Below are 24,324 nucleotides of genomic sequence, written 5' to 3'. Positions count from 1 at the left end.
TATGCCAGTAAAAAAAGAGACGATTTTTACATAAACCGGCCTCTGCTAAATTTCTCAATATTCAAACCTTCAGACCTTTATGCATTTCCTCTAATTCTTTATATTTGCATTTTATCTGTGATAATGATGAAATATAAACCATAGATGGACTTAAAACGGAATTATGAACATGATGTGCAAAAATACTCGTGTTCCTGTTTCAATTATATGCGAATAGAAAATTCAAAATAATGTGAAAATTTATTATAAAAATTAATTTAACATTCATTGCACCCTCTTTATGAATATAATATAAATATACTGTGTTGTAAAAATCTCTAATGAAATTGAGAAGAAGATAAAGTCTTAGAGTAAAATGGAAAAAATTTTGAATACCTTTGTGTACCTTTTGCTTGCCTATTTGAAATGGATTAAGTAAAGGCATAATTATAAGATATTTTTTAAATATAAAAATGGCTTTTGATTGCCTTATATGGTGCACTTTTTATTACACATCTGTATGAGGAATTTGATGACTTCTGCTTCATCAAAGTGAACAATCGGCAAACGCAAAGAAGAAATCAATTGTCGTTTCTATAATCGTCCGGCAATTCGTCAAAGTGTTAGTCTATATAACATGAAAAATTCATCGTTATTCTTAAAAATGAAAACTTTAATTGAATTGTATTTTTGTGTAAATTCAAACATTCATATCCGCCATTTGTATTAATTTTGTAATCGATGCTGGCAACTCTGTTTTCAATCAATGAAAGAATATTGCCATTGCAAAATTGCTTTTGGTAATTATCAGGAAAAAAAAATCAGAAATATCTAGAAAGATATTTTACGTATCCAATAGAAAAATTGGTAGAAAAGTCAATTTATTCAGAAAATAATTAGAAATTCGTTTAAAATCCGTTCAACCGTATACTAAAATAACTGATTTGAGTTTTACGTATTAAAGCGTTGAATAATTGGAAATATGGCCGCACCCTTCGCTTCCGAAGATTTGGAAAAATTAAAAAAATTTATTGATTTTGTTAGCCAAAATCCATTAATATTGAATATGCCGCAATTGGAATTTGTGAAAATATTCATAGAGAAATTTGGTGGCAAGGTGCCGGAAGGGACTTTTGAAATGCCGGCCGGAGGGTAATTAATATTAATTCATTTGCATGCGTATGTGTGCTGATTTAAGAAATCCATGTGTTTGCAGAAAATGCCCTTTTGGTGGTAACATCAAAACTGAAGCTAAAACTTCGTCAGTTCCCCACGAAGAAGAAAACAGTGCTGAGGCTGAAATGGATGTGGAATCGGATGAATCCGAAATTGAATTGGATATGGAAGGTATGTGCATATTTAAATGTTTAACATTTTGCGAATGTTATAATCTGTACTTATTTAGATGGATTGAACTGAATTAGGTTTAAGTTGTTTTTTTTCATGGTCAATAAGAGAAAAGCATAAATTTTTTTTTTACTTTTCACTTAAATTTGGAAGAGCAAGGGATAGGTTTCTGCCCCTGTCCATCAAAAAGATCACATTATAGCTGATAAGTGCTTTCTTTTTGTACGCTCCTATTTATATGTTTGCAGTGGCCAGTGCTCGCCCTACAGAAAATAATACAACCACAGATACAACGGAAACGGCAAATGTGGTTTATTTAGAGGAAAAGCCTTATAAACGTTGTAACAGAAAAAGAAAGTCAATGAAATCTGAAAAATCCAAACGCAAAACAAAAACAAAAATTGCAAAGAAGAAAGTGAGGTGCTTTAATAATGTTAATATGGACCCATTATACACATCAGAAATTTTGATAAAAACAGAACAAACTGATGATGAAGAATTGATAGGGCAATCATCCAGATATAATAATCCAACGCATATCGACGATTTGCTTGATGACAAAGATGCTGACTTTGTACTTGAATCTGATAGAGATGACGAACCTCTAATAATGCTGCGCAAGAAAAGGGGAAGACCTGCGAAGTATCCGCCTAGAGATGATTTGTTTGACGATCGAAGACGGAAAGAGCCGCGGCCAATCATTTGTGGAAGTTTATGCAAACAAAAATGTGCGGAAAAATTCACTGAAAAGCAACGCATACTAATGTGCGATCATTACTGGAACCTTAGTCGAGAAAAACGTATCGACTACATACGCAGTCATACGAAAGCCAAACGTTCTATTAGATTAAGGCGTAGAGGTGAATGTAAACGAAATAATGTGTGTGTCTATTATTTGGAAGATGTTGCGCTGCAAAATGCAGCGCTAATAAGAGTTTGTAGATCGTATTTTGAAGCGACGTTGCGCTTATCACATTACGATATTAAAAAGGCTTTAGATGGTTTTGAACTACAACCGGAATTGGAGGTAAAACCTGTGATAATTGAGACTAAGGAAAGTCGAAATTATCGCAATCAATACACAAAACGGAAGGAAATTGAACAAACATTGGACCCTGTTACCGGAAATCTAGTACCATTATATACTTGCACGTCTGAAAATATCACAAATCTTTCCAGTACTGATGGTAGCAAACTTAAAAAGAAACGTATACGCCGAGATCCTACTCAACCAGTAGCTCGCTCGCCACGACCGATTAACTGTGCTGAACGCTGCATATATAAATGTCATACAAAATTCACTGAAGAGCAGAGACAACAAATATGTTCCAATTTTTGGACCATGGATTATAAGCGACGCAAAGACTTCATTTTATCACGCGTGGAAACTAGAGAAATTCTCTATGAGACTACACCGGAATTTCGTAAATCAAATCGGCCCCCACGTACCTATCATACTCGATTTTACTTGCGCGCTGGTCTGCACGGTGAAAACCAGCGCGTATGTAAGAGTTTTATGATGGCCACATTACGTATCGGTCATCATTTTATATCGAACGCCTTACAATTCGCTGATCAAACTACAGGCTATTATACGGGTGGTGATAGGCGAGGTCAGCATACGCCCGGCAATAAAATAAGTAGCGAACGTATAGAGGAAATAAAGCAACATATTGCTGCATATCCTACATGGATGCCTAATAAGAAGAGTAAAACCCGTTATCTCCATAGTTCGTTAAGTATCAAGCGTCTCTATATTGATTATAAGGAAAAGTGTATAGCTGAGCAAAAGAAATTTGTTTCCAGCAATTTCTTTTACGGAATTTTTCATAACGACTTCAAATTGGCCTTTTTGAAACCAATCGCTGCGAAAGAGGAAAATGTAGGTAACAAAGGTTTCATTAATTCAAATCCTCATATATCCAATTATACGGGCGAGGAGCCCGGAGGATATTGGTCTAACTCAAAAGGCGATAAATTAAATCCGCTCATAAACAATCTTGTAACGCCATGTTCATTAAGTACGTTGCATCAAATACCAAATGTTATGCCTACTGTCTCTTCTTCTTCTTTGTGCTTATCACAAACCTCTAGTTCAACGTCTTACAATCAACCTATAAATTATTCGTCACACTTAGAAAATTATGGAAGCTCCTTAAGTGTCAATCAAGTGTTAACTTCTACTCTGGCGAGGTCAGAAAGCTTTAATCAACCATTATTCGAGGCCTCCCATACCGCCTCAAATATATTTAGAATGCTATAGAATGTAATATTTTAGCAAGATATGTAAGTGCGGAAACTTATATGATGTAGTTATTATAATAAATTGTTCCAATTTACTTTCATTTTTCATCTTTTATTTCAAGTAAGATTTCTCCTTCGCGCAAAGAGAACATTCTCTGTAGTGGTACTTTAATAGTAGCATGTATATATGTTGTGTGCGCTTGCAGTATATTTTCTCATTTCTTACCAGGAAATTTCCATCATAGCTGACATAGCTTTTCTTTTGTACACTTTCATTTGTCTGTTTGCAGCGACCGGCATCATGCCTAGTATAGAAAAAATTATAAAAATAGAATCATCCATAGAATCGCATATGGATCCTTTGCACACTCCTGAGCTCGTACCCAAACCCGAAGAAATTGATATTTCTGAAGATGAAGATTTTGAAAATGGTGACGATGATAACGATTTTGAACCCGATTCGGAACAAGACGATAATGAACCCTTAATAAAATTGAGAAAAAGGCAAAGACAACTCATTAATCGTCGTACATTAAAAAATGGTAATTCGAAAATTAAAATACCTCGGCCGATAACGTGTGGAGATATTTGCAAGCAAAAATGTCGAGAAAAATTCACCGAAACTCAACGAAAATTAATATGTGAACATTATTGGAATCTTAGTCCTGATGAGCGCACAATTTTCATTAGAGATCATGTAAAAGCAAAAGTTTTCATAAAACTAAAGAGAAAACGGAAAACAGATCGAGGGAATACTTCCGTTTATTACCTGGGAGATCCGACTTGGATAAATTCACCTCACCTGAGAGTTTGCAGATCTTATTTCGTAACCACTTTATCTTTGACATATTACATTTTAAAAAAGGCTTTAGACGGCTACGAAATGCAGCCGGAACCTGAACTGGAGAAACCTTTGCATCTTGAAACAAAAGAAGATAGAAGGAATAATAATCAATACATAAAAAATAAAGAAAGATTAAATAAACCATCTGAAGTTGAGCATATCTTAGACCCTGTAACCGGTAACTTAGTAATCGAGAAGAAGGATAATAAGAATAAAAGGATGCGTGGCCAGCCAGATAAACACTTGCCAAAGCCCATATCATGTGTTGAACGCTGCCTTCATAAATGTCATTTGAAATTCACCGAAGAGCAGAGAAAACAAATTTGTTCTTATTTTTGGTCAATGGACTACAAGCGGCGTAAAGATTTCATTCTCTCGCATATGGAGACCCGAGCAGTTCAATCAGTTTTAACGGCCGAATTTCGTAAATCAAATCGTTCTTCCCGCTCCCATCAAACACGTTTTTACTTACGCACGGGCCTCAGTGGTGAAAATCAGCGCGTTTGTCAAAAATTTTTTACTGCCACACTCTGTATTACCCGACGCGTAATTGTTAATGCTTTAGAATTTGCTGATCAATCTACTGGTTATTACATGGGTACCGATCGTCGAGGACAGAATGCTATAAGTGATGAACGTATACACGAAATTAAGCAGCATATTGAATCTTACCCTACCTGGACTCCCAATAAAAGGAGCAAAATACGTTACTTGCACAGTTCGTTGAGCATTAAACGCCTATACACCGACTACAAAACGAAATGTTTAGCTGAGCAGAAAAAGTTCGTCTCACACAATTTCTTTTATAGTCTTTTTCATAACGCTTTTCAGTTGGCCTTTTTAAGGCCTGTGGCACCTGCTAATTCGAACGGCAAAACAAAGTTTACCAAAGGCTTTCTTAGTTTAAATCCGAACATTTCCAATTTTACGGGAGAGGAACCAGGAGGGTATTGGCGCAATGTCAAGGGAGAGATATTAGATATTAACACGATAAACACGCACATGCATAACTTTAATACACTATCGGATACGAATCCACCAAATTCTACGAATAATTAAAGGAACGCATAGTTAAGTTCTTAAATTATTAAAGATTATTAAAGGGAAGCTATATACATATTGAGCAATAATTGCTAAGAGTTTCGTCACTGTTTTAAAAGGCTTTCTCGGTTATTCCATCTTATACTTTTTCGATTAGTTCTTTCAGGGCGACTCTTTCCAATCATGAAATGTTTAGTAAAATGCTGTTATGATGTTGTTATTCATATTCCCCCCACCAGAAGATCAACTAAGACAGTAAAGTTTCTTTTTCTCGTACCTTCAGTAAAATACATATATAATACTTTGTCTAAATGCAGAGACTTTGCCTTAACTTCTACTTCGATTTGATATTTTTGAATGGCGGGTCCATTGTCTATATGTTATATGTATATATTCTTGGTATAGAGTTTGAACTAGTCATGTACCGGCTGCAAAATTGGAAGTTCTTGCAAGCAGGTTGATATTAAAAATGGGTCAAAGTGATTAAAAGACACGTCCACAGCTAGGCGTAAACTAAAAAACCCCTCTGTCTCTCTAAACAAAAATTGATGGGTTTTTCCTCATTACTTGCAAGTGATGAAAGACGATATGGAACTCAAATTTTCTAAAATTATTTCATGTTCAAAAAGAGGAAAAAAATTACCCACGCCCATATAAAGTTATAAGTGAACAAATTTTCACGTTTTTCACGCTTTCTATTTATTAGTTAGACGTTAAAGAAGATAGAATGTTGGAAATTGCTCTGTACATCATCTTCGCATCGAAGTACTCTGTTTGCCTAAAAATGAAAAAAAAAAAAAAAAAAAAATGGCTTATAAGTAATCAAATGTTCATTTTTTTCATTCTGTTCGAAATAAAAGCTGTTAGTAATTCGTCTAAGACATTGTAAAAGTCATTAATTATGGTCTAGTAATAATAACTTGCAATGCATCGTTATGATAAAATGAATTGTGCTGGGTATACAGAATACATCCGCAAAGAGATATCTTTTATCGTAGGAGAAAAAATCGAAACTTTCTATTAACGAGGGCGATTCTTTTCTCTGCCGAGCGGAGTTGATCGAAAAAATCTCTACAATTGCATTGTTAATAGCGAGTTCTACAACGAGCATATATGTTAGCATTTATTGCTGAATGGTATTTAACTGCCTGTAAACTTATAATTATCTTGCATTAATACACCATTTGTTTGCCACTCATAGTCGTGTTAATGTGAATGAGTTTATTTTTATAAAAGTAATGTACAAAAAAAGGTAATACCGTATTTCGATGAGCCATGAACTTTTGTCGCGAAAATATGTTCCACCTTATATTTAGCATGATATAAATATTATTATATAGTACAATACGATATGGATTTGCTGACTGTGTAATTGCTTAAAATGTATGTTTATTTCTTTTGCTTGGATCTCAGCTAAAAAGAACATTTTTAATTTTCTAGTTTATAGTAATTAAGAAAATATTTGCACAACAACTCGGGTTGTGTTTTGTGCCAAACACTAGGTAAGTAAGTAAAGTAAAAGAACAAATCCCGACAATATGATGAACAGAATTTTGGAGAGATAACACATTGAAAGAAGTTTAATATGTTTCGATGATGATACATTAAATTGTAAACTTACAACTACTTACTACTACTTATTACTACTTAATTAAGTCTTAATATCGCTTCAAATTAAATGACGATGACGTCATAAGTTAAGAAATGGTTACTGAAACTATAATAAGGAATGCGTGAATGTAATGATTTTCCTATAGTTTTTCTTCAGTTAATATTGTTTTATTATTATTACATTTTTATACCCTACACCACTTGTGGCACGGGGTATATTAAGTTAGTGCGGACGTATGTAACACGCAGCAGGGCTTAAGATGGATGCACCTTTTATTGTACCGGTCGATTCAGAATCATAATCTGAATTTATCTAAGCCTGTCTGTCCGTCTCTCCGTCTAATTTGTTCAAGCTACTCTGCGCAATGTTTGAGATTTTTTGATGAAATTTGGTACATTGACGTGTTTTAATCCGAGGACGAACGCTATTGAAAATGGTTCGGATCGGTCCCCATATAAAGCCCTATTCTTAAAAATCGTAATATGGAAAAAAATTAAAAATTTTCAAAATTTCTCGACAAAAGTGGCTAAGTGATAATACTTCGACATTCTGCATTGGTATGAAAATTTTGGATCGACTGGGTCAGTTTTGAAAGCCCACTCGCATAACGAAAACTAAAGTTCATATGACAAAACAGTATAATTTTCAATGCTTCACGATGAAAAAAAAAAAAAAAAATGGTAGCAAATTTGAACCTTCTCGGCCTGTATTTTGAATCCTACCCTAATAAGGATTGCCACGGGAAAATTGATCCTTTTTAGAAAAGAAAAATTTTTATAAGTCATAATAATAATAATGCCATATAAAAATAAGAATTATGTTAGACAATGTGGTGTAAGGTATTTAATGGTCGGCCTTGCATGAGTTCTTAATGTTCTTATTTTTTTCGTCTTGTTTCGTTTTCTTTAATAAACGAAACGATGTACTCCGATGTTGAAATATCTTAAGATAACATCCCGCACTTTGTCAACACTTCTATTAATTAAAATTGTAAAATATGATAGCAAAGAAATATCTAAACAGAGAAATTAATGTGTGAAGATGTCTGCTAATAAAAATCTCATCAAAAATGTATTGAGGCATATTTTGAAATTTCATGTTGCGGAACAGATTGGAAATTTAAAAAATTGAGAATATAATAAGAATCTATTGAAGCAAATTGCTCGGAAGTACTATTTTCTTTGTTCCAGTTCTTTTTTTTCTATGCGCTCGTTAGAAGACGAATTCGAATACATTCGAAGGTATCGATTTTCGTTGCGTTGTCTCGAGAAGAGTAAAAAGAAAAAAGAATTCACCGTTACAATTTGTCTTATTTTTCTTACTTTCTTCTAACTCTAGGTGTCATTCCACCCGACCGTGTGCCGGAACAATCTACTATCGATTTTAGTAAAAACCCTACTGAAGAAGAAATTGATAAAGCCGGTGAATTACGTTCGCAGGCCGCTGCCGCTTACAGCGACCAAATGTACGCGGAAGCCATCGATTTTTATACGCAGGCTATTGAACTCAATCCGGGTAATGCCTTATTCCATGCCAAACGTGGCCAAGCCTTTTTAAAACTCCAAAAACCGAATGCCTGTATACGAGATTGCAATAGAGCTTTGGCAATTAATTGTGACTCAGCTGCCGCTTACAAGTTTCGGGGCCGTGCTCATCGTTTGTTAGGCAATTGGGAGGAAGCCGCTAAAGATTTACGTCAAGCCTGCAAATTGGACTTTGACGAGGAAGCTGATGAATGGTTGCGTGAAGTTACACCTAATGCAAAAAAAATTGAACAACATCGCTTAAAACAACAACGTAAAAAGGATGAACATGACCGTAAAGCTAGGGAGGTACGTCGTGAAAAGGCCCGTACAGAGGCATCGCAGCAACAACAACAACACGAGAAGCATGATAATACTAGTATGCCTGGAGGCTTCTCGGCAGGTGCAAATTTAATTGATCTATTGTCCAGTATCAATGATCCCGAAGTTATGGCAGCTCTACAGGATATTATGAAAAATCCCACTAATATTGAGAAATATAAATCAAATCCTAAACTTGCTAAAATAATTGATGTATTCAAGAGCTCATTCCCGTGCGGAGTGGGTGGCTTCCCAGGTGGATTTCCAGGATCTTTTCCATCAACGGCAGGGGCTAACGAACCGGATGATGATAATACTGCTACTGCCCCTCCTAATCCCGAAGACAATAAGCCCCAATCCAAAAAACCAGATTTCGTCGATGATGGCCTTGACTAAATCTGTTTTAAAGAAAATATATATATATATAGCAATATTATATATGATGTTATATTAAAACTCCTCGATTATATATTATCAGCGTATTATACCTTGCTTGATATATAAAAATTAATTTCATTTGTAACCATTTCTGCATTTTTGAATACCTTTCTCTTATTTTAAATTTTAAATTGACAGAATAAGTTTTGACCCTTTGCTGCGTATACATAAGCTTGCTGTTAATATTAAAAAAAAAAAAAAGAAAACCGAAAACACTAAAACAAAAAAAAAAAAAAAAAAAAAAAAACTAAAAAAGAACGAAAACTAAAAAGAAAAACAAAAAAAAAGACAAAAAAAAAAAAAGAAAACGGAAGAAACAAAATTGAAATTAAAAAATTTTCTCTAACACTAAACAATAAAATAGAATGTTGTCGTTTAACGCTTTTAAAACGAACACTGAACACTTACTTGTACACACACGAACGTGTAAGAAATCTCGTATCTTTTATCGAAAGGGAATTGAATACAAGATATATAAGATTTATCAATGAACATTTCATAAATAAACGTAAAGTGTTCAATAAAACTTTTTACAATTGTACCATTCTCTTATATAGACATAGATAGTATTGTTCGCAATAATGTGAACTCATCAATAAATACATATAAAATTTTAATGATTTTGTTGACTTCACATGTGTGTACTGCTGAAATCGTTTCTATGTCGTTTGTCAGAATACCTATCATGCCTGAGTACATATTAGAACAAACGCATATGTATACAATTATTAGGTGTTTGCAAAAATTTTGATCAGCGACTTTAGCAGGCAAAAATGATAAGCCAATGGGAAATACCAGTGTACATAATGATTGAATCTTCCTCTACATGAAATGATAGTTTTTCAATTCATATTATTGCGGTGTTTAGCGTATGCCGACGCTAATCATGGACCGCTCGAAACTCTTCTTCGTCCAAATTCATTATTTTTGTTGCCCATTCACGAACACGTTCAGTGGCTTATAGTGATGCTGACCCATCATATCCGATACGAATTGATTGAAATTGCAATTTTCTGAGCTACAGGAGCCGATAATTGTCAGGCATACACTGCTGCAGCTCCATTGGGAACGTACTCGCCAAGCACAGAGTCTGCTGATTATCACTTGTTCAGATCGGTGCGGCATGGTTTGGCTGGTATGCGAGCTCACAAAGTCGAAGAGTTGCAACAATGAGTCGGTGGGTGAATCGCTACCAAAGTAACAATATAAGTTCTTTCTTCATGGCTATTGCCATATTGTCAAAACTATTGTGAAATGTTGTAGAAAATGATGGAAACTATATTGATTAAGAATGTACATTGAACCAATGCACAAGCAAAATTTTTTTTTTTTTTTTTTAAATGAAAAAGTGATTAAAATTTCTGCAAACACCTAATACAATAATTATTTATAGCAATAAAGTAAAGATTGATCGAGGGATCGTCATTATTGCAAAAATTCCTTATATGATTTCAACGATGACATTGTCAATATAATACATTGTCCTTATATACAGCATGAACGTATCATTTCTTTTTTGTGCAAGGCCAAATAGTTAGAGTGAAAGTGACGACGCGCACATATAAACGCAGCCATATAACAAAGTTGAATGAACACAGGCGAGACTTTAAGACGCCTCAGAAATGTTAACAAAGGCAAATAACTAACAATAACATATAGGATAGTTGTGTGTAAGTGCATAGAGACAGCAAAAACCATGTGTATGCATATTTTGCGAATTCTATCTTAAATGTTTAATAACAGCAAGAGTAAAGTAATGTATTTATTTTAGGTTTAGGATTTTTATTTCTCTTCTCATCATCTTTGAAATAATTCAATTAAGCGCATCACGAAAGTATCTCATTTTACTAATGACAACAAAAATTCCGATATTGATTGAAATGCGATTGTTTCGAATATTTCTTAGTTGTATTTCGAAGCAAGTGATCGTGTAGGAAATTTTACGTCTACCAAACTCGTTATTCTTACAAAATGGCGAAATTCGGTTGGGATTGTGTTAAATTGTAAGAGGAAGGAAGGCCAGATCGAGGCAAGTGATTGTTAAGCAATATATTCTTGTATTCTTGTATATAGATTGAGAAACTCATAACGCAATGAATACACGACACGGATTGCGATTAGAAATACTATTATTGGACTTTAAAGAAATTCTGAGATAAGTTCAATATATATTTATTTATTTATTTTTTTTTTTTTGTACTTATCATCGAAAGGGGAAGATAAAGTTTGTAACGCCCAGAAAAAATTTGTGGAGATCTCATAGATATATATATATATATATATATATATTCCCTAAAAGTATCAAATTCTAAATCGATTTAAGCATGCCCGTCTGTCCGCCTGTGCAACGTCTGTTGTAAAAACGCTCCTGGCCGCAAAAATTAAACTACCGTTTTCAAATTTGGTAGAAACCTTGAAACTTCTTACACGTAGACTAGTATTGAAAATGAGTCGTATCAGTCAAGGGACACTTGCCTGCAGTAGTACATAAATTGAGAACACCTCTGCTTATCAAAAGGAATAAAAAGTTGATTTTTCCCTTATTAAATAAATGTACGCAACCGTTTTGACAAAATGGATCTGTTCGGTATTTCGGGTTTCGGTCTTTTTATATTATATTGACCAATAAAGAATAGGAATATGTGCGTCTTGTTCCATTTATAATAACGCAAAGCACTTATTAGAAATCCTGTAAAGTGAGAATCCAAATCGACCTATCGATGTCCTTAATCGTTCGTTGTCGACACTCTTGCTATATAATATATGTCAACGGTTTAGAACTTTAAAATAAATAATTAGATGAAATTATCTATTGAAGTCAAAAGATGTAAATAGCGCTGAAGAAAGTGAAAAACTTCATTATAGTTTTAATGGGTTCGTGCATAATTACCAGGCGTTCTTGAACACTGTTTATTATGAAAAAGGAAGCATACAAACTCAAAAGTAAACTTTTTAAATGATTAATCTGCAGCGTAGTCGCGATCCATTTTCCATTTGCTTCCAAGCTTATTGAGACGACGAACGATGTTTGAATGGTCCACACTGAAGTTGTCGACCAGCATTCAAGTTTTCAAGCTTTCGTCCCCTTCCGCGGCTGGCAAAAAGGCTTGGTCTTCGAAATTCAATGGTCGACCTCTTTCTAGCTTATTTTCGAAGCTGGTGTTGCAAGATTTGAAGTGGGCATTTGAAGAAGCATTCCCTGCATCGACTCTCACTGATCGGTCGCCTCAACGAAAAGTTCATTAAGATCATTTCCCAAAGTGTTGCAGCATAATATGATGAATTTAAATATGATTATCGACACGCACTTTTTTAACCTAAAAGTAAAAGGATATTTTTATTCATAAATTGATAAAATAGCGTATATTTAGCACGACAAAGAAACGCCTGATAATAATGCGTCAACCTGTTATTACTACTAATAGCACATAGAGCATATGTTGATTGACTATATACAAGACTTGGTAAAAGTGCCTAAATGTTGAGAGTTAAGATTACCTCACAATACGTTCTCCAAACCTGAATCAGGCGGATGATCAGAATAAGCCTTACATCATATGCATTTCTCTTCCTTTTTTTGCTTCGAAAGGAACAGTGATTCCCTATAAATTGTTTGTTCAAGTGATAAATAGAAAAAGATTTACTATAATAATGCTTGGTTATGTAAAATGCGTCGGAAATAAAAGTGAATTTCAATTGGAATTTCAATCGATTTATCTCATAAGTACCAGGCAAACACACATTGTGAACTACTGCGCATTTTACAATGCTTGTAAAGGATGAAAAAACCTGTTATAAATATGAGGCCGCTGTCAATACGTACCTTTGTATACTGATCGCTGTGTGAAGAGTTCTGAGATATAGTTGAAGATTGTTGCAGCAATGAGGGCAATGTGCAACGAGTAATTTATCAGCGACTGATGTTGTTATGAAGGGAATGGCTACTTGGTTACTCCCGCCAGATTTGCTAAATTAAAATTGCCTACAAAGCAAGGGAGGTGATTGTAAGTTAATAACTTTAAACCGATAGGTGGGTCATCTTAAATGAAAGGAGTTCTCAAACGAGAATTTTCAGAATGTTCGGACATAAGCGCCGCACGAACTTAGTATAGAAATTTTATCTTGAATAAGATTTTCTCCAATTAATTCAGGAATAGAAGTAATAGAAGAGACCGGATGTGCTACGGTGAGCACGGAATCCGAACTGACATTCATGGTTGGGGCCATCTATTTTTATTTTGAGAATCGCTCGAGCGGAAGATCGTGGGTAAACTCAGGCGTATTGTTCACATCGACTGCAAGATGGAAACGCTTTGTCAGCAAGACGATGCATTAGCAATGGTGGGACAAGAAGGGGATAACCTACTGTGAGGTGTTAGAGCTTGATGGAACGATTAATATCAGACGGCATATGACAAATGACAATTAATCGCTGCAACGGTTCGGTAATCAAAAAACGATGAAACGAGAAGACAAAATCAGTATTTTTTGCCAGACATCCAGTCATCCATCGATATGACTCCGAATTCGAATCGCGTCACCTTGAAAGCACTTAAATGGAAAGTGCTAGTCTTCCATGCTAGTCTTCCTTCGGTTAGCACTTCTTTGCATCGATGGCTTGTTGCATGATGTTAAGGAAAAACTTGTTTGACGAAAGCTACGTGGGAAGAGAGATGGATTTTTATTGGCATATTATCCACCAATTCCTCGAAAGATGTGGGAAAAATGTGTACCTACCGATGGAGTCACTAAAGCTACCTCTTATCGTTCTTTTCAATTTGATGGATTTTTGTTCGCAACTTTATACTTGTATATCTGTGTATATGTGTGTGTGTGTGTGTGTGTGTGTGTGGATAGCTTCATGTAATAATGTGGGGATTCTTTCCCCTAATATTAATACCGGCTTTTTGTCTTGATTAAGTTGCATTCACGTTTGGATTTTGTTTATTTGTTGATTTGGTTGGAAAGCACAACTCGCAATTTGTTTGGATTGTTATTGTTGTTGCTGTTTTTTACTTTTTTTTTTATTTTTAAAGATACACATAAGGACGCACAATGATGACGTAATCTATAGTATATAAACATGAACACAGTAAAGTGAAAAAAGAAAAAAAGAAACAACTGCACACACAATCGGTGCTGAAATTTGAAATTTGCTCAATCATTTTTCTTTTCTTTTTAATATTTAAACATTCGATTTCGATTTCAGTTAGTTTCACTTGCAACGTACGCGTGTTAAGACGTTAAGTAACGATAAAGTGCGATTAATAAATATAAATTGAATTGAATTTTAGAAATAAATTTTAAAAAAGAACTGCAAAAAAAAAAAATATATAAATAAATAAATACAATGTAAGATTTTTTTTTTTTTTTAGTAAACAAATCATTCGCAATAAAAGATTAAATATAAAAATAGTAATAATAAGAATAATAGTAAAGATATTTTCCTTACAAATTATAGTTAAAATTATATATATATAAATATTTATTTATATTTATGAATATATATGTATGTACATATTCAAAGTTTATTTTAAAAATTTTACGTGGGTGTGGTTTTCTAATAAACACTTATGCATATACTTATAATTATTTCCTTTAAAATATACTTTCGAAGAAGTAAAACCACTATGATAGTGTTTCCGTTCTCTTTTAGCGAATCTTGTATACCCAACATCCTAATCGGATGTTGTTACTATTAAGCCATCAAGTGGATGATGATCCATGCTCTCGATCGTAATTAAGAATAAGTAAGAAATTTATTTTTATATGTAAGGGCAAGGCAATACATTCTCGCCAAGTCCGTGATAGCTCTGCTAAAGATATATTTCAAATCTCGAGATCGATATCGAATTGTAAATTGCTACTAACGATATTTCCTATTATCGGCTTTTTAGGACTTATAGGCAGACCTTTTAAGGGATCACGCCCACTCTCAAATCAAATTAGCAGCACAGATGCTACATCTAGGTAAATGTACGGACTGACAGGCGAGAAAAGATCAATCTAATACAGATGCCTATGCATATATATAATGTGTACAAGTTTAGTTAGTTTGCTTGCATTGTTGTGGGCCTAAAGGTATTACAAGTGGAATGATAGAACTAGAACACCTCCACTTGTTGAAGGTGCACACATGAATGATGAATGAAGTTCGATCTAATGCTTAGAGTCGGCAACAGTTGTAATTACAAGCGGACATTAGTATGGGAGAGACTCCCTGATTGTTATTAAGTTATGTATGAAGTAAAGCGTTGCACTATTTTATCTGCCATGGTATTGAGGTACTAAAGGTGAGAAAAATTTTCCTTGTTACAACAGATATGCCAAAACAGTGTACCCTTTTGAATGAGATGCGTAAAATATATTCCGTTAACAAGAAATATTTGGAAAATATATATATATATATATATTGCTGAACAAATTAAGTGCGTAACTTTTGTTGTTGTTATTATATATGGTATGTTACACCTTACATCTCCTATAGAGTATATTCAGATTGGGGGGATGTATGCGAAACCGAGAAGGATTTAAAGTGGACCTTCTTCTTGTTATACCGATCGATGCAAAATATTGTTTTTAAATCAACTTAACTTGTAACTGTCCGTCCCTCCGCCAGTTTGATGTCTAGACAAGTAGTGCGTCTGCCAATCTAATGCCTGTTCGGATATTTTTTTTTTGTTGAGCGTGTAGATCGCAATGTTTTTTTGTTTTTTTTTGCATACAGTGACGCATTTTGGCACAAGAACGAAAATGGATTGGGTCGAATCATTCAATTTACGATTACTTTTCCAAAAAAACTGCAATTTTTTAAATTTTTCGACAAAATTTTTAAAAAGCAATATGTCAACATATTAGATTTGATGCGACAAAATTTGGATCGGATGGATTAATTATTTAAACCGCGTCCCATATAAAACTCCTGACGAAAGGTAAGCATTTATATGGAAAAAATGTGTAATTTTCGATATTTTATAAAGAAAATTAGTCTATGGTTATAATTTGATATAAAAATTAGTTACAGCAAATTTGGACTCAGTGCGTCTATAATTTAAAAAATAAGCATACATATGACAAAATGATGAAAATAAGTGAGGAATAATAAAGTTTTCGGTGAGAAAATTAAATTCGCCAAACGCGGGCAACATAAGTTTATGTTGTGTGTACGTCCGTCGTATAAGCGCTTCTTTGAGAAGTATACCTTTACATGGAAACAGGGAATCACTTCTAATACATTATCACGAATATAAATCTGGACTTGTATTAGGCAAATTTGTATGAAGTATATTCAATGTTCTGTCTTCTCCGACTATAATGTTCCTTTACTTGTTTTGTATACATTCAGTTGTAGACGAAGTAATTCATTAACTTTTTGATGATCTCATTTAATATGTACGTTTATTTATGTTATGTTATGTATAGACAACATTGTGTTGCGTATGGGTTTCAATGTTATTATTAAATATATATTTATGTGTACGTGTATTTATATATGTTTATTATTTCTTGCGTATACATACACATCATAATATTAATTGTACGATTATTTGATTGCAAACATACGTACATATACATATATATATATTTATGTAAAACAAATATATGTATTTTGAATTGAGCAAAGAGCCACAGCTCTTTTGGAAAAGTACATTTGAAAACAATAATTTTTCGTATTCAATGCTAGGCTTTTAAATATTTAAAAAATATAAATTATTTTTAGGAAATGATTACCCGGTAATATTATCTCTTATCGTTTGTCATAAGTTGTAAACAAATTCATGCTCTACATGGCATTTTGCGTCAATCGATTGCACCGATTGATGAAACTGTTGCCATTCCTTGAAATTTTCACTGTTTCAAAAAGTCGATTCGAATATTGTGTATGTTCCAAATTAAGATCAATTACAATCCATTTTAAAATTGGACATAATTCGATTAAAAGGACGCTTTGAGATCAACTTGAACCATAATCTGCGGCAACCTGGTATTCTAATGTCAGAAATTCTATTCGTAATTGCCTTAACCCGAACATGGTTTCCATCGGACGTGGACATAAATAGTCCAAGACTAAGACCAATAGTTTTCTTCTTAATATATTTTGTAATAATTGGTGAAGGTGTGATTAATTGCTTTATTTCCATTCCCATTCTCAGAATTCGTTTCAGCTACAAACCGTAGTACTTTCAGATGAGATATATTGTCCTCCCCATTCCATTGACAATCCCAATCACTTGATAATATATAAAAATATATCAAATAATTTCGAATTATTTAACAGGAGAAGATGTGATGACAGTGATGGCACAAATTTAATTAATTTTGATCGTTAATCGTTATTGAGATATTTTTCGCGACTTCTCGCACGAAGTTGCAAATTTGGGAAAAATTAAGGCTTAACGTAAAGGAATAAAACCAAAAATTCCTATGCATTTACTCTTACGATTTTTGGCGCTTATTAAACCAAGATTTGTGAGTTATATTATATTTGTTTATGACCTTTTGAAACTTCGGTATTAAGATTGATCGATATTAACGAAAAATTGCATGCAATTATTAGCCATTTTGTTGTAATCGATTTTATTAATTGGAATAAGTAAATACTTTGTTCTTTATATTTTATTCAACAGGGTACTATTTTTAGCTAAATAATAAATTGTTAGCGATTTTGTTTGTTTATAACATTTTTCAAAGTACACGTTCTCGACGCTTGTGCTGAAATGTCTCCATTTCACTGTTTTCTTTGGAGTGTTTTATGGGTCCACTTAAAACTAATTAAACAAATTAACAACAAGTAAGAAAATTAGATTCGGTTGTGACCGAAACTTTTATACTCATCACCGTTGTTCTAAAAGATACTCTTATTATTATTATTATTATTATTATTATTATAAATTTAGCCAGAGAATAAATTCTAAGACTTAAGTCTTAAAGCATTAGCATTTAAGGCTTTCTGGTTTATTAAAAACTCTACCGCATTTGAGATTTGAACGCCCACGACCATTGAGTTGCTAGTCAAGACCCTTGCCTACTCGACCACTCAGGCGGATTAAAAAAAGATACTAAAACAAAGACAGAAGAACAAAATTTTTATATTTTATAATAAATGGAAAGATACGACTGACTTTTCCTATTTATGTACCTACATATGTAGGCGTGTGTTATACTGTTAAACTCGATATCGAGTTGCTTATATACTTTTTGTATGGCAATTGTTCTATTATTTTGTTACATACAAACCTCTGGTATGCTGTGTCAAGTGTGTAAAGACGTCGGAAACCTTTCGGGTCAAGCTCAACTAACATTTGTGCAAGAGATATTAGGACGTGGGGTATCTTCCTTTTAAATAACATATATCGTTTCATTTTTCTTTTGCTATAATAAACGTCAAACTTTCGCTAATAATTATCATATCTCCCAAAATTTATTTTTACATATTGTATTATTCAAGAAAGTGAATATACAGCAACAACAAACAGCTGAAGTCTTAGCGGTGTTCCTTTAAATGCTACGTGCTATAATCGAAATTTTGTAAATTTTTTCCCCCAGTTTCTTCTTATGTGCTGAATGTAGTAATAAGTAACTAGTGGAACGCATAATAGATTAGATTTGCGCAACCGGAAATTGATTGAAAGAATTTTCTTTATAAACATGACATCACTATTAGTCTTACATGGAGTAATAAGATGTACGTATGTGTAGATTTTTGTAAAACAAATTCAAAGAAAAACAAATATTTACAAGTGTTACAAAAAATGTTGTTAAAAGTCTGCTTTCTATGAGTTATTTAAGCGCCTATCAATCGAATGCAATTTTCAGTTAACATGATTTCATATAACATTGAGAACAAAATGCTGTGACTCATTCTACTTACGATTACGCGATTGTCTCATACATAAATACTTATATATACTCTTCACTATAAGTATGTTAACTTTGTCATTACGTTTTCATATTTCAACAACAGGTATCAGAGATTTCACAATGTCGATGTGTGCTATCAATTCACCTAAAGTTCGGACTTGACATGTGCGTTCATTCACGTGCACAATTTGTTATCAAACATGACGGGCTAACACTAATATTAATAACCTTAATGGCATAAGGGACGATCTAAACAAATACTGACTTAAGCGATTCCTAATTTTACCTAAAATTGTTAAGGAAAAATAATGCTAAGGGAGAGAAACCTGAAAAAAAAAATATTTGTTTTCCGTTGACATTTTTCTCGGAACGAAGGCAAAGCTATCAGAATGAGATTATTAAGCCTCAATTTATGCATTAAAAAAGCTAAATATTTTTACAAAATATTAAAGGCGGGCAACACCGCAGCTATGTTTGCAAAGCGTGCTCAATTGAAGTGTCGCAGCCTCTCAAAGCTTAACCGATGCCAAGTTTAAATCTAAAAATACATTTCATCTACCATGTCCATAGGTGAAGAAAACGTAGGATATTCCAGGAATGTTGATTTTCATGTAATTGGCGACTATTTGAATGAAAAAGTTGATCTTTTAAACCAATGAAAGAATATATTTTACTCGTAAAACTTTATTAAAACTAATTTCTCGAAAATATCGTACGTGATTTCTCCAGATGATGTTATTTCAAAAACGTTGTGTCAAATGACGCACCGGCTGTTTTAAAAGAAAGTGTGTTTTCATCAAAATATATATTTGAAATTCTGAAATGGGTTACACATATGTGTGCTCATTCCATTAAATTGCCCTTCCTCGTTTAAGCATTCCGCCTCATTCTCTTTTTTCGAAGATTATATTGTAGACAGTGGTGATTTTGTTGCATTTTTTTGAAAACGACTGTGTTGTTATTCTTGACCTATTGCGAAATAACAGGAAAAAATGTATACTTCTGTAGCTAAATTCTTGGCAACGGCTCCTTATGAATAGCCTTCAGGTTCATACTGTGTTGTCGTTAATTCGATGTTAATGAAAAATGGTGACGCAACAAACACTGATAGTAATAAAAATATTCCGTAACACAGACGTAATCGTCCGCAATTCATTTCTAGTAAGAAACTTAAATTTTTACTGCACAAATTTGTTAACTAACTTCAGGTCTACCAACATTTTGTAAGCCTGCCAATTTTTTTGCATTCTAAATACACCTTAACAGGGTTACCATTACCATCACTCTTAAAAGTATTATTAAATCCCACAAAATTTATGCAAAGGCTCTCTCGATGTAGTACCATGCACGATGCATACACGATGCATACGAACAAATTTCTACTCGTCAATGCTTGCAGACACTTGCTAAGAATATCTTTTGATGGATTATATAAGTTCGCAACTAATGAGAGCAAACCATAAGACTCAAAATTCTCAACATGGGTTTTGCGCACTTTCTTCATATTACTTGCAAAGGAGGACGACATTTCAAAGAACAAATTTCTCACTGTTAATGAAATTTTTTTCCCACATTCCAGAAGGTTTAAAGTTACTAATAGAAAATAAAAAAAAAATAAAATAAATTTTCAAAAGATTTGCGGTACTTTCTCCTTTTTATTGACTCGCATTTATTTAAAGGTTCTTTATTATATCGAATACGATTTCTTTATCGACGCGGAAGATTTCATCGAGGCAGTCATATCGGTAAATTGTTCCGGACATACTGTAACTGCTCAACGCAAAGAACATTAAAATTTTCTGTTTTCTTTTCAATTTCGTTTGAATTTAGGATAAATTATTAGTTGAAACATATATGGATTCAATGTTAACCGTTTATTTCCCAAGAACACTGCCGGACGGCCATAATTAATTTCACTTTGACTTACACTGGAAACGACAAATATATCCATATAAGCAGATTTTCTCCACATTCCTCATATGACAGGTTATTATGCACGTACATATACTACCGCTACCTAGATGTTTTTTGTTTTTTTTTTTGCACAGTTTTCATTTACAATTGTCATATAAGTCTTAGAGCTTAGAGCTATGCCCCCACGAGTAAAATACAAATCCAGACATTGTTTTATCATAAAGGTGACCAATTCATGCTAAAATTGGTCATCTTGCTTGCAAGTTTTTGTTATACGCTTTGCTCATAAGCTTTTATACAAATCTCTGGTATTAAATTTTCTACAACCCATCGCGAAGAGTTCATGAAGTAATAGGAAGGTCTTTATTCTACCTTAGGTTAACGGAAATGACGCAATACGGGTTGATATTTTTTATGATTTTAATAATTGGGATGGTTATGTTCCTCCCCTCCATAGAAAAGGAGACTTAGAAATATACGAAACTAATTTGTCCGTATGCACTGTGCACCTACGTAAAATTTAAGTTCATTTGAAATTCAAATTGGGAAATTCAAACTTTATATATATATGCTTGATTAGTATAGATAGCAAAAAAGTTGATCTTATTGTTAAGGTATTTTTATGCCCATCACCGAAGGATGAGGGGTACATTCATCTTATCAAAACGCTTGCAACGCCCTGACGGAAGCTTCAGAGACCCCCACAAAGTATATATATTCTTAATTAGCATCATATTCTAAATCGATTTAAGGATGTACCTTGTGTGCCTGCGTGTCTGTCCATCTGCATAATGTCTGTTCTAAACGTTCTCCTGGGCGCAAAAATGAAGCTGTCACTTTCAAATTTAGCAGAAACATTGGAATCTCTTGTACGCAGGTTGGTATTGAAAATGAGCCGAATCGATCGAAGGACACGCTCACAGCACGAAGTAAACTGAGAACACCTCTGTTTTTCAAACGGAATGAAATTTTACTTTGCTGCTCATTACTCATAGCATTCGTGGGCAAAAATGGAAAAAATTGATCGCGCCTACCCAGTATTATAATCTATCAAAATTTAATCGTTTTTCCAATATTACTATAACGCGTCAAAATAAGTTTCAAAGACCCCATAAAGCATGCGGATTTTTAGTCAGTTTCAAATTTGCAATGCACTTAAACATGTCCTCCTGTTCATCTGCCCATTTGTCTGTTTGCGCAACTTTGTAGTATAGTTTTAAAAATTTCTTTTTTTCTATACAATGACTTTTGCAAAAAAGGGCGTAACGTAGGGAATGACTGTAAAAATGATCCGATCCGATTCATTTTCAATAGAGTTCATGCTTGGGTCTAAACCAATCAGTGCACTAATTTTCCTCTAAATGTCTGGATTGAGGACAAAAATACTGACTGACACAGCGGCAGATAGACGGACAGACAAGCTTAGATCGATGTAACAAATGATGCAAAACCGATCCGATAAGTCCATCTTAACTTGTTCTTGAAGGATTACACACGTTCGCACGAAATTCGTATAGCACCAAAACTAATGTAGGGTATAACAATTAAAAATTATAATGTTGTTATTTTACTACTGTGTAGAATTACGATTTGCAAATGCTCAAACTTTCACAACTATCGTTAAGTATGAGTAAAATAGTTGGTTAATGGCGATTTGTTCACAAGATTTTACAGCAACATCTCTTATAAGCTCACGTCGATTTTTAGATCGAAATATCTGCTATGAGTTCCTATGAGCGCGATTAGTCGTGACTCTCCTAACGAAGAGTAAATTAGATAAACATCAGTAACTACGAACACAGACAGAGAGACAAAAGGACGTAGGTAAGTTTTGATCCGCAAACTAACCCGAATCAATATACTTGTCTTATATATGCTCAACGATATTTCTTGGCATGGCAAGTAGAAAGAATAAAACTAATATACTTCCTGCCACGTAATGGATATCTAAAAAATAGATTTGTATAAACCCAATACTAAGTTTATTTTATTTGCTTTGATATCAATAAAAATAAATTTTAATTAACTGTTTAGCGATGGCGAAGGTGAAATCAAACAAGATATCATTATAAAATTCTATTTTATTGCCTTGAATAAACTAAACAAGTCATATGGAGAAGATCTACTTGCGATTAATGTAAAGATTTTTCTGATTTCTTCTTTTACAGTTCGAGCGGATTCGCTTTCAAAGGGCAACAATTCAGATAAATAAATAAATACATATACGAAAATGTCTCATTCGGTAACTATTACTCGTACCACTACCAGTACCACCAATACCTCGTATATTGTGTTAAACACGGGCTACCTGAAAACTTTCTCAGGACTTTTGAAACTATTTGAACTTGTAAGTAACGAAACGATCCATTTATACAATACCCAATATATCTTATCTAATACTGGCAGCTAATTGGTGGAGCGATGGTCGGCATTTTTGGTTATTATCAAAGACATGGTAACAGTATGTTTGTTGGTTCGGCAGAATTATTTGCTCTTTTAATGTCTGTCACCTTCATGATTGGTACGTTTTGTTTACTTCTATCATGTCTCACATCGTTGAGTACGGGCGGTATTATATCCAAAACGATTTATGTAAGTGTTGAAATGTTTTAAACGTGTTGTTGCATTAATCATATCTAAAAAATTTGTTTCTATGCTTGCAGGAATTAATTTATCATAGTGTTGCTGCCATTTTATTGTTAGCTGCCTCCATAAATCTGGTGATTGAGCTAAGCGATCGCCGTTATAAAGGCTATAAGCAATATGATGCTTATATGGCTGCTGGCATAATGGGCTTAATTAATACCGTCTTATATTTTATAAGTGCTTTTTTGGCTCATCGTTCATATCGTGGCATTTAAATTCATCTATTTTACAATTTATTTAAATTCAATCGCTTATTTATATACATGCATACATGCATACATATATAATACATCTTTATATGTATATAAGTATTGTTTGTTTAAACATTTTTAATTTATTTATCTTAAAATAAGCGAAACTACCCACACATATTTATATGTATATATATGTATATGTATATATACATATGTAGGTTCAATTGAAACCGAAAAATTTTTGTAAAAAATAAAATAAAATGTGGAAAAGAGTTCGAGCATTTTATATGAATTTAATACAGTCTGCCACCGTTTTATTGAATGAAACAAATTTAAGTCACAAACACAAATAAGTTTTTA

The 24,324-nt window shown here is 33.4% G+C and overlaps 3 protein-coding genes across 5 annotated transcripts; all 3 read left to right on the top strand.

Annotated features, from left to right (window-relative positions):
- Nucleotides 1–751: 751 nt before the first annotated feature.
- Nucleotides 752–9,580, top strand: LOC119636767 (hsc70-interacting protein 1-like). Its single transcript, XM_038032369.1, has 3 exons — nt 752–1,131; nt 1,196–1,326; nt 8,406–9,580. Exons 1-3 carry the CDS (start codon nt 962–964, stop codon nt 9,305–9,307), a joined length of 1,203 nt encoding a protein of 400 aa, XP_037888297.1. The 5' UTR covers nt 752–961; the 3' UTR covers nt 9,308–9,580.
- On the top strand, nt 3,735–6,047 carry LOC119636762. The gene has a single exon (XM_038032357.1). It carries the CDS (start codon nt 3,758–3,760, stop codon nt 5,471–5,473), a length of 1,716 nt encoding a protein of 571 aa, XP_037888285.1. The 5' UTR covers nt 3,735–3,757; the 3' UTR covers nt 5,474–6,047.
- A 2,345-nt stretch (nt 9,581–11,925) lies between the features above and the next one.
- LOC119643705 lies at nt 11,926–24,067 on the top strand. 3 transcript variants are annotated; one of them, XM_038043131.1, is made up of 4 exons: nt 11,926–14,701; nt 23,293–23,471; nt 23,531–23,716; nt 23,788–24,067. In XM_038043131.1, exons 2-4 carry the CDS (start codon nt 23,355–23,357, stop codon nt 23,983–23,985), a joined length of 501 nt encoding a protein of 166 aa, XP_037899059.1. In that variant the 5' UTR covers nt 11,926–14,701; nt 23,293–23,354; the 3' UTR covers nt 23,986–24,067. The 3 variants fall into 3 exon arrangements, with proteins under 3 accessions (XP_037899059.1, XP_037899067.1, XP_037899073.1); XM_038043139.1 differs by lacking the exon at nt 11,926–14,701 and adding an exon at nt 16,168–16,281; XM_038043145.1 differs by lacking the exon at nt 11,926–14,701 and adding an exon at nt 22,896–22,948.
- Nucleotides 24,068–24,324: the final 257 nt, after the last annotated feature.

This window comes from Glossina fuscipes, unplaced genomic scaffold (genome assembly GCF_014805625.2).
Source record: "Glossina fuscipes isolate IAEA_lab_2018 unplaced genomic scaffold, Yale_Gfus_2 0, whole genome shotgun sequence".
Taxonomy (NCBI): Eukaryota; Metazoa; Arthropoda; class Insecta; order Diptera; family Glossinidae; genus Glossina; species Glossina fuscipes.
The sequence above is the reverse complement of the archived record's forward strand: the minus strand, read 5'-3'. Positions and strand labels throughout refer to the sequence as shown.

Bases quoted from the DNA above. Each gene is read 5' to 3' on its own strand.
- LOC119636767 (XM_038032369.1), top strand. From the start codon at position 962: ATGGCCGCACCCTTCGCTTCCGAAGATTTGGAAAAATTAAAAAAATTT. The intron at 1,132-1,195 runs GTAATTAATATT...ATGTGTTTGCAG, and splicing joins TTTGAAATGCCGGCCGGAGG to AAAATGCCCTTTTGGTGGTA. The intron at 1,327-8,405 runs GTATGTGCATAT...TTCTAACTCTAG, and splicing joins AATTGAATTGGATATGGAAG to GTGTCATTCCACCCGACCGT.
- LOC119636762 (XM_038032357.1), top strand. From the start codon at position 3,758: ATGTTGTGTGCGCTTGCAGTATATTTTCTCATTTCTTACCAGGAAATT.
- LOC119643705 (XM_038043131.1), top strand. From the start codon at position 23,355: ATGTCTCATTCGGTAACTATTACTCGTACCACTACCAGTACCACCAAT. The intron at 23,472-23,530 runs GTAAGTAACGAA...TAATACTGGCAG, and splicing joins TTTTGAAACTATTTGAACTT to CTAATTGGTGGAGCGATGGT. The intron at 23,717-23,787 runs GTAAGTGTTGAA...CTATGCTTGCAG, and splicing joins TTATATCCAAAACGATTTAT to GAATTAATTTATCATAGTGT.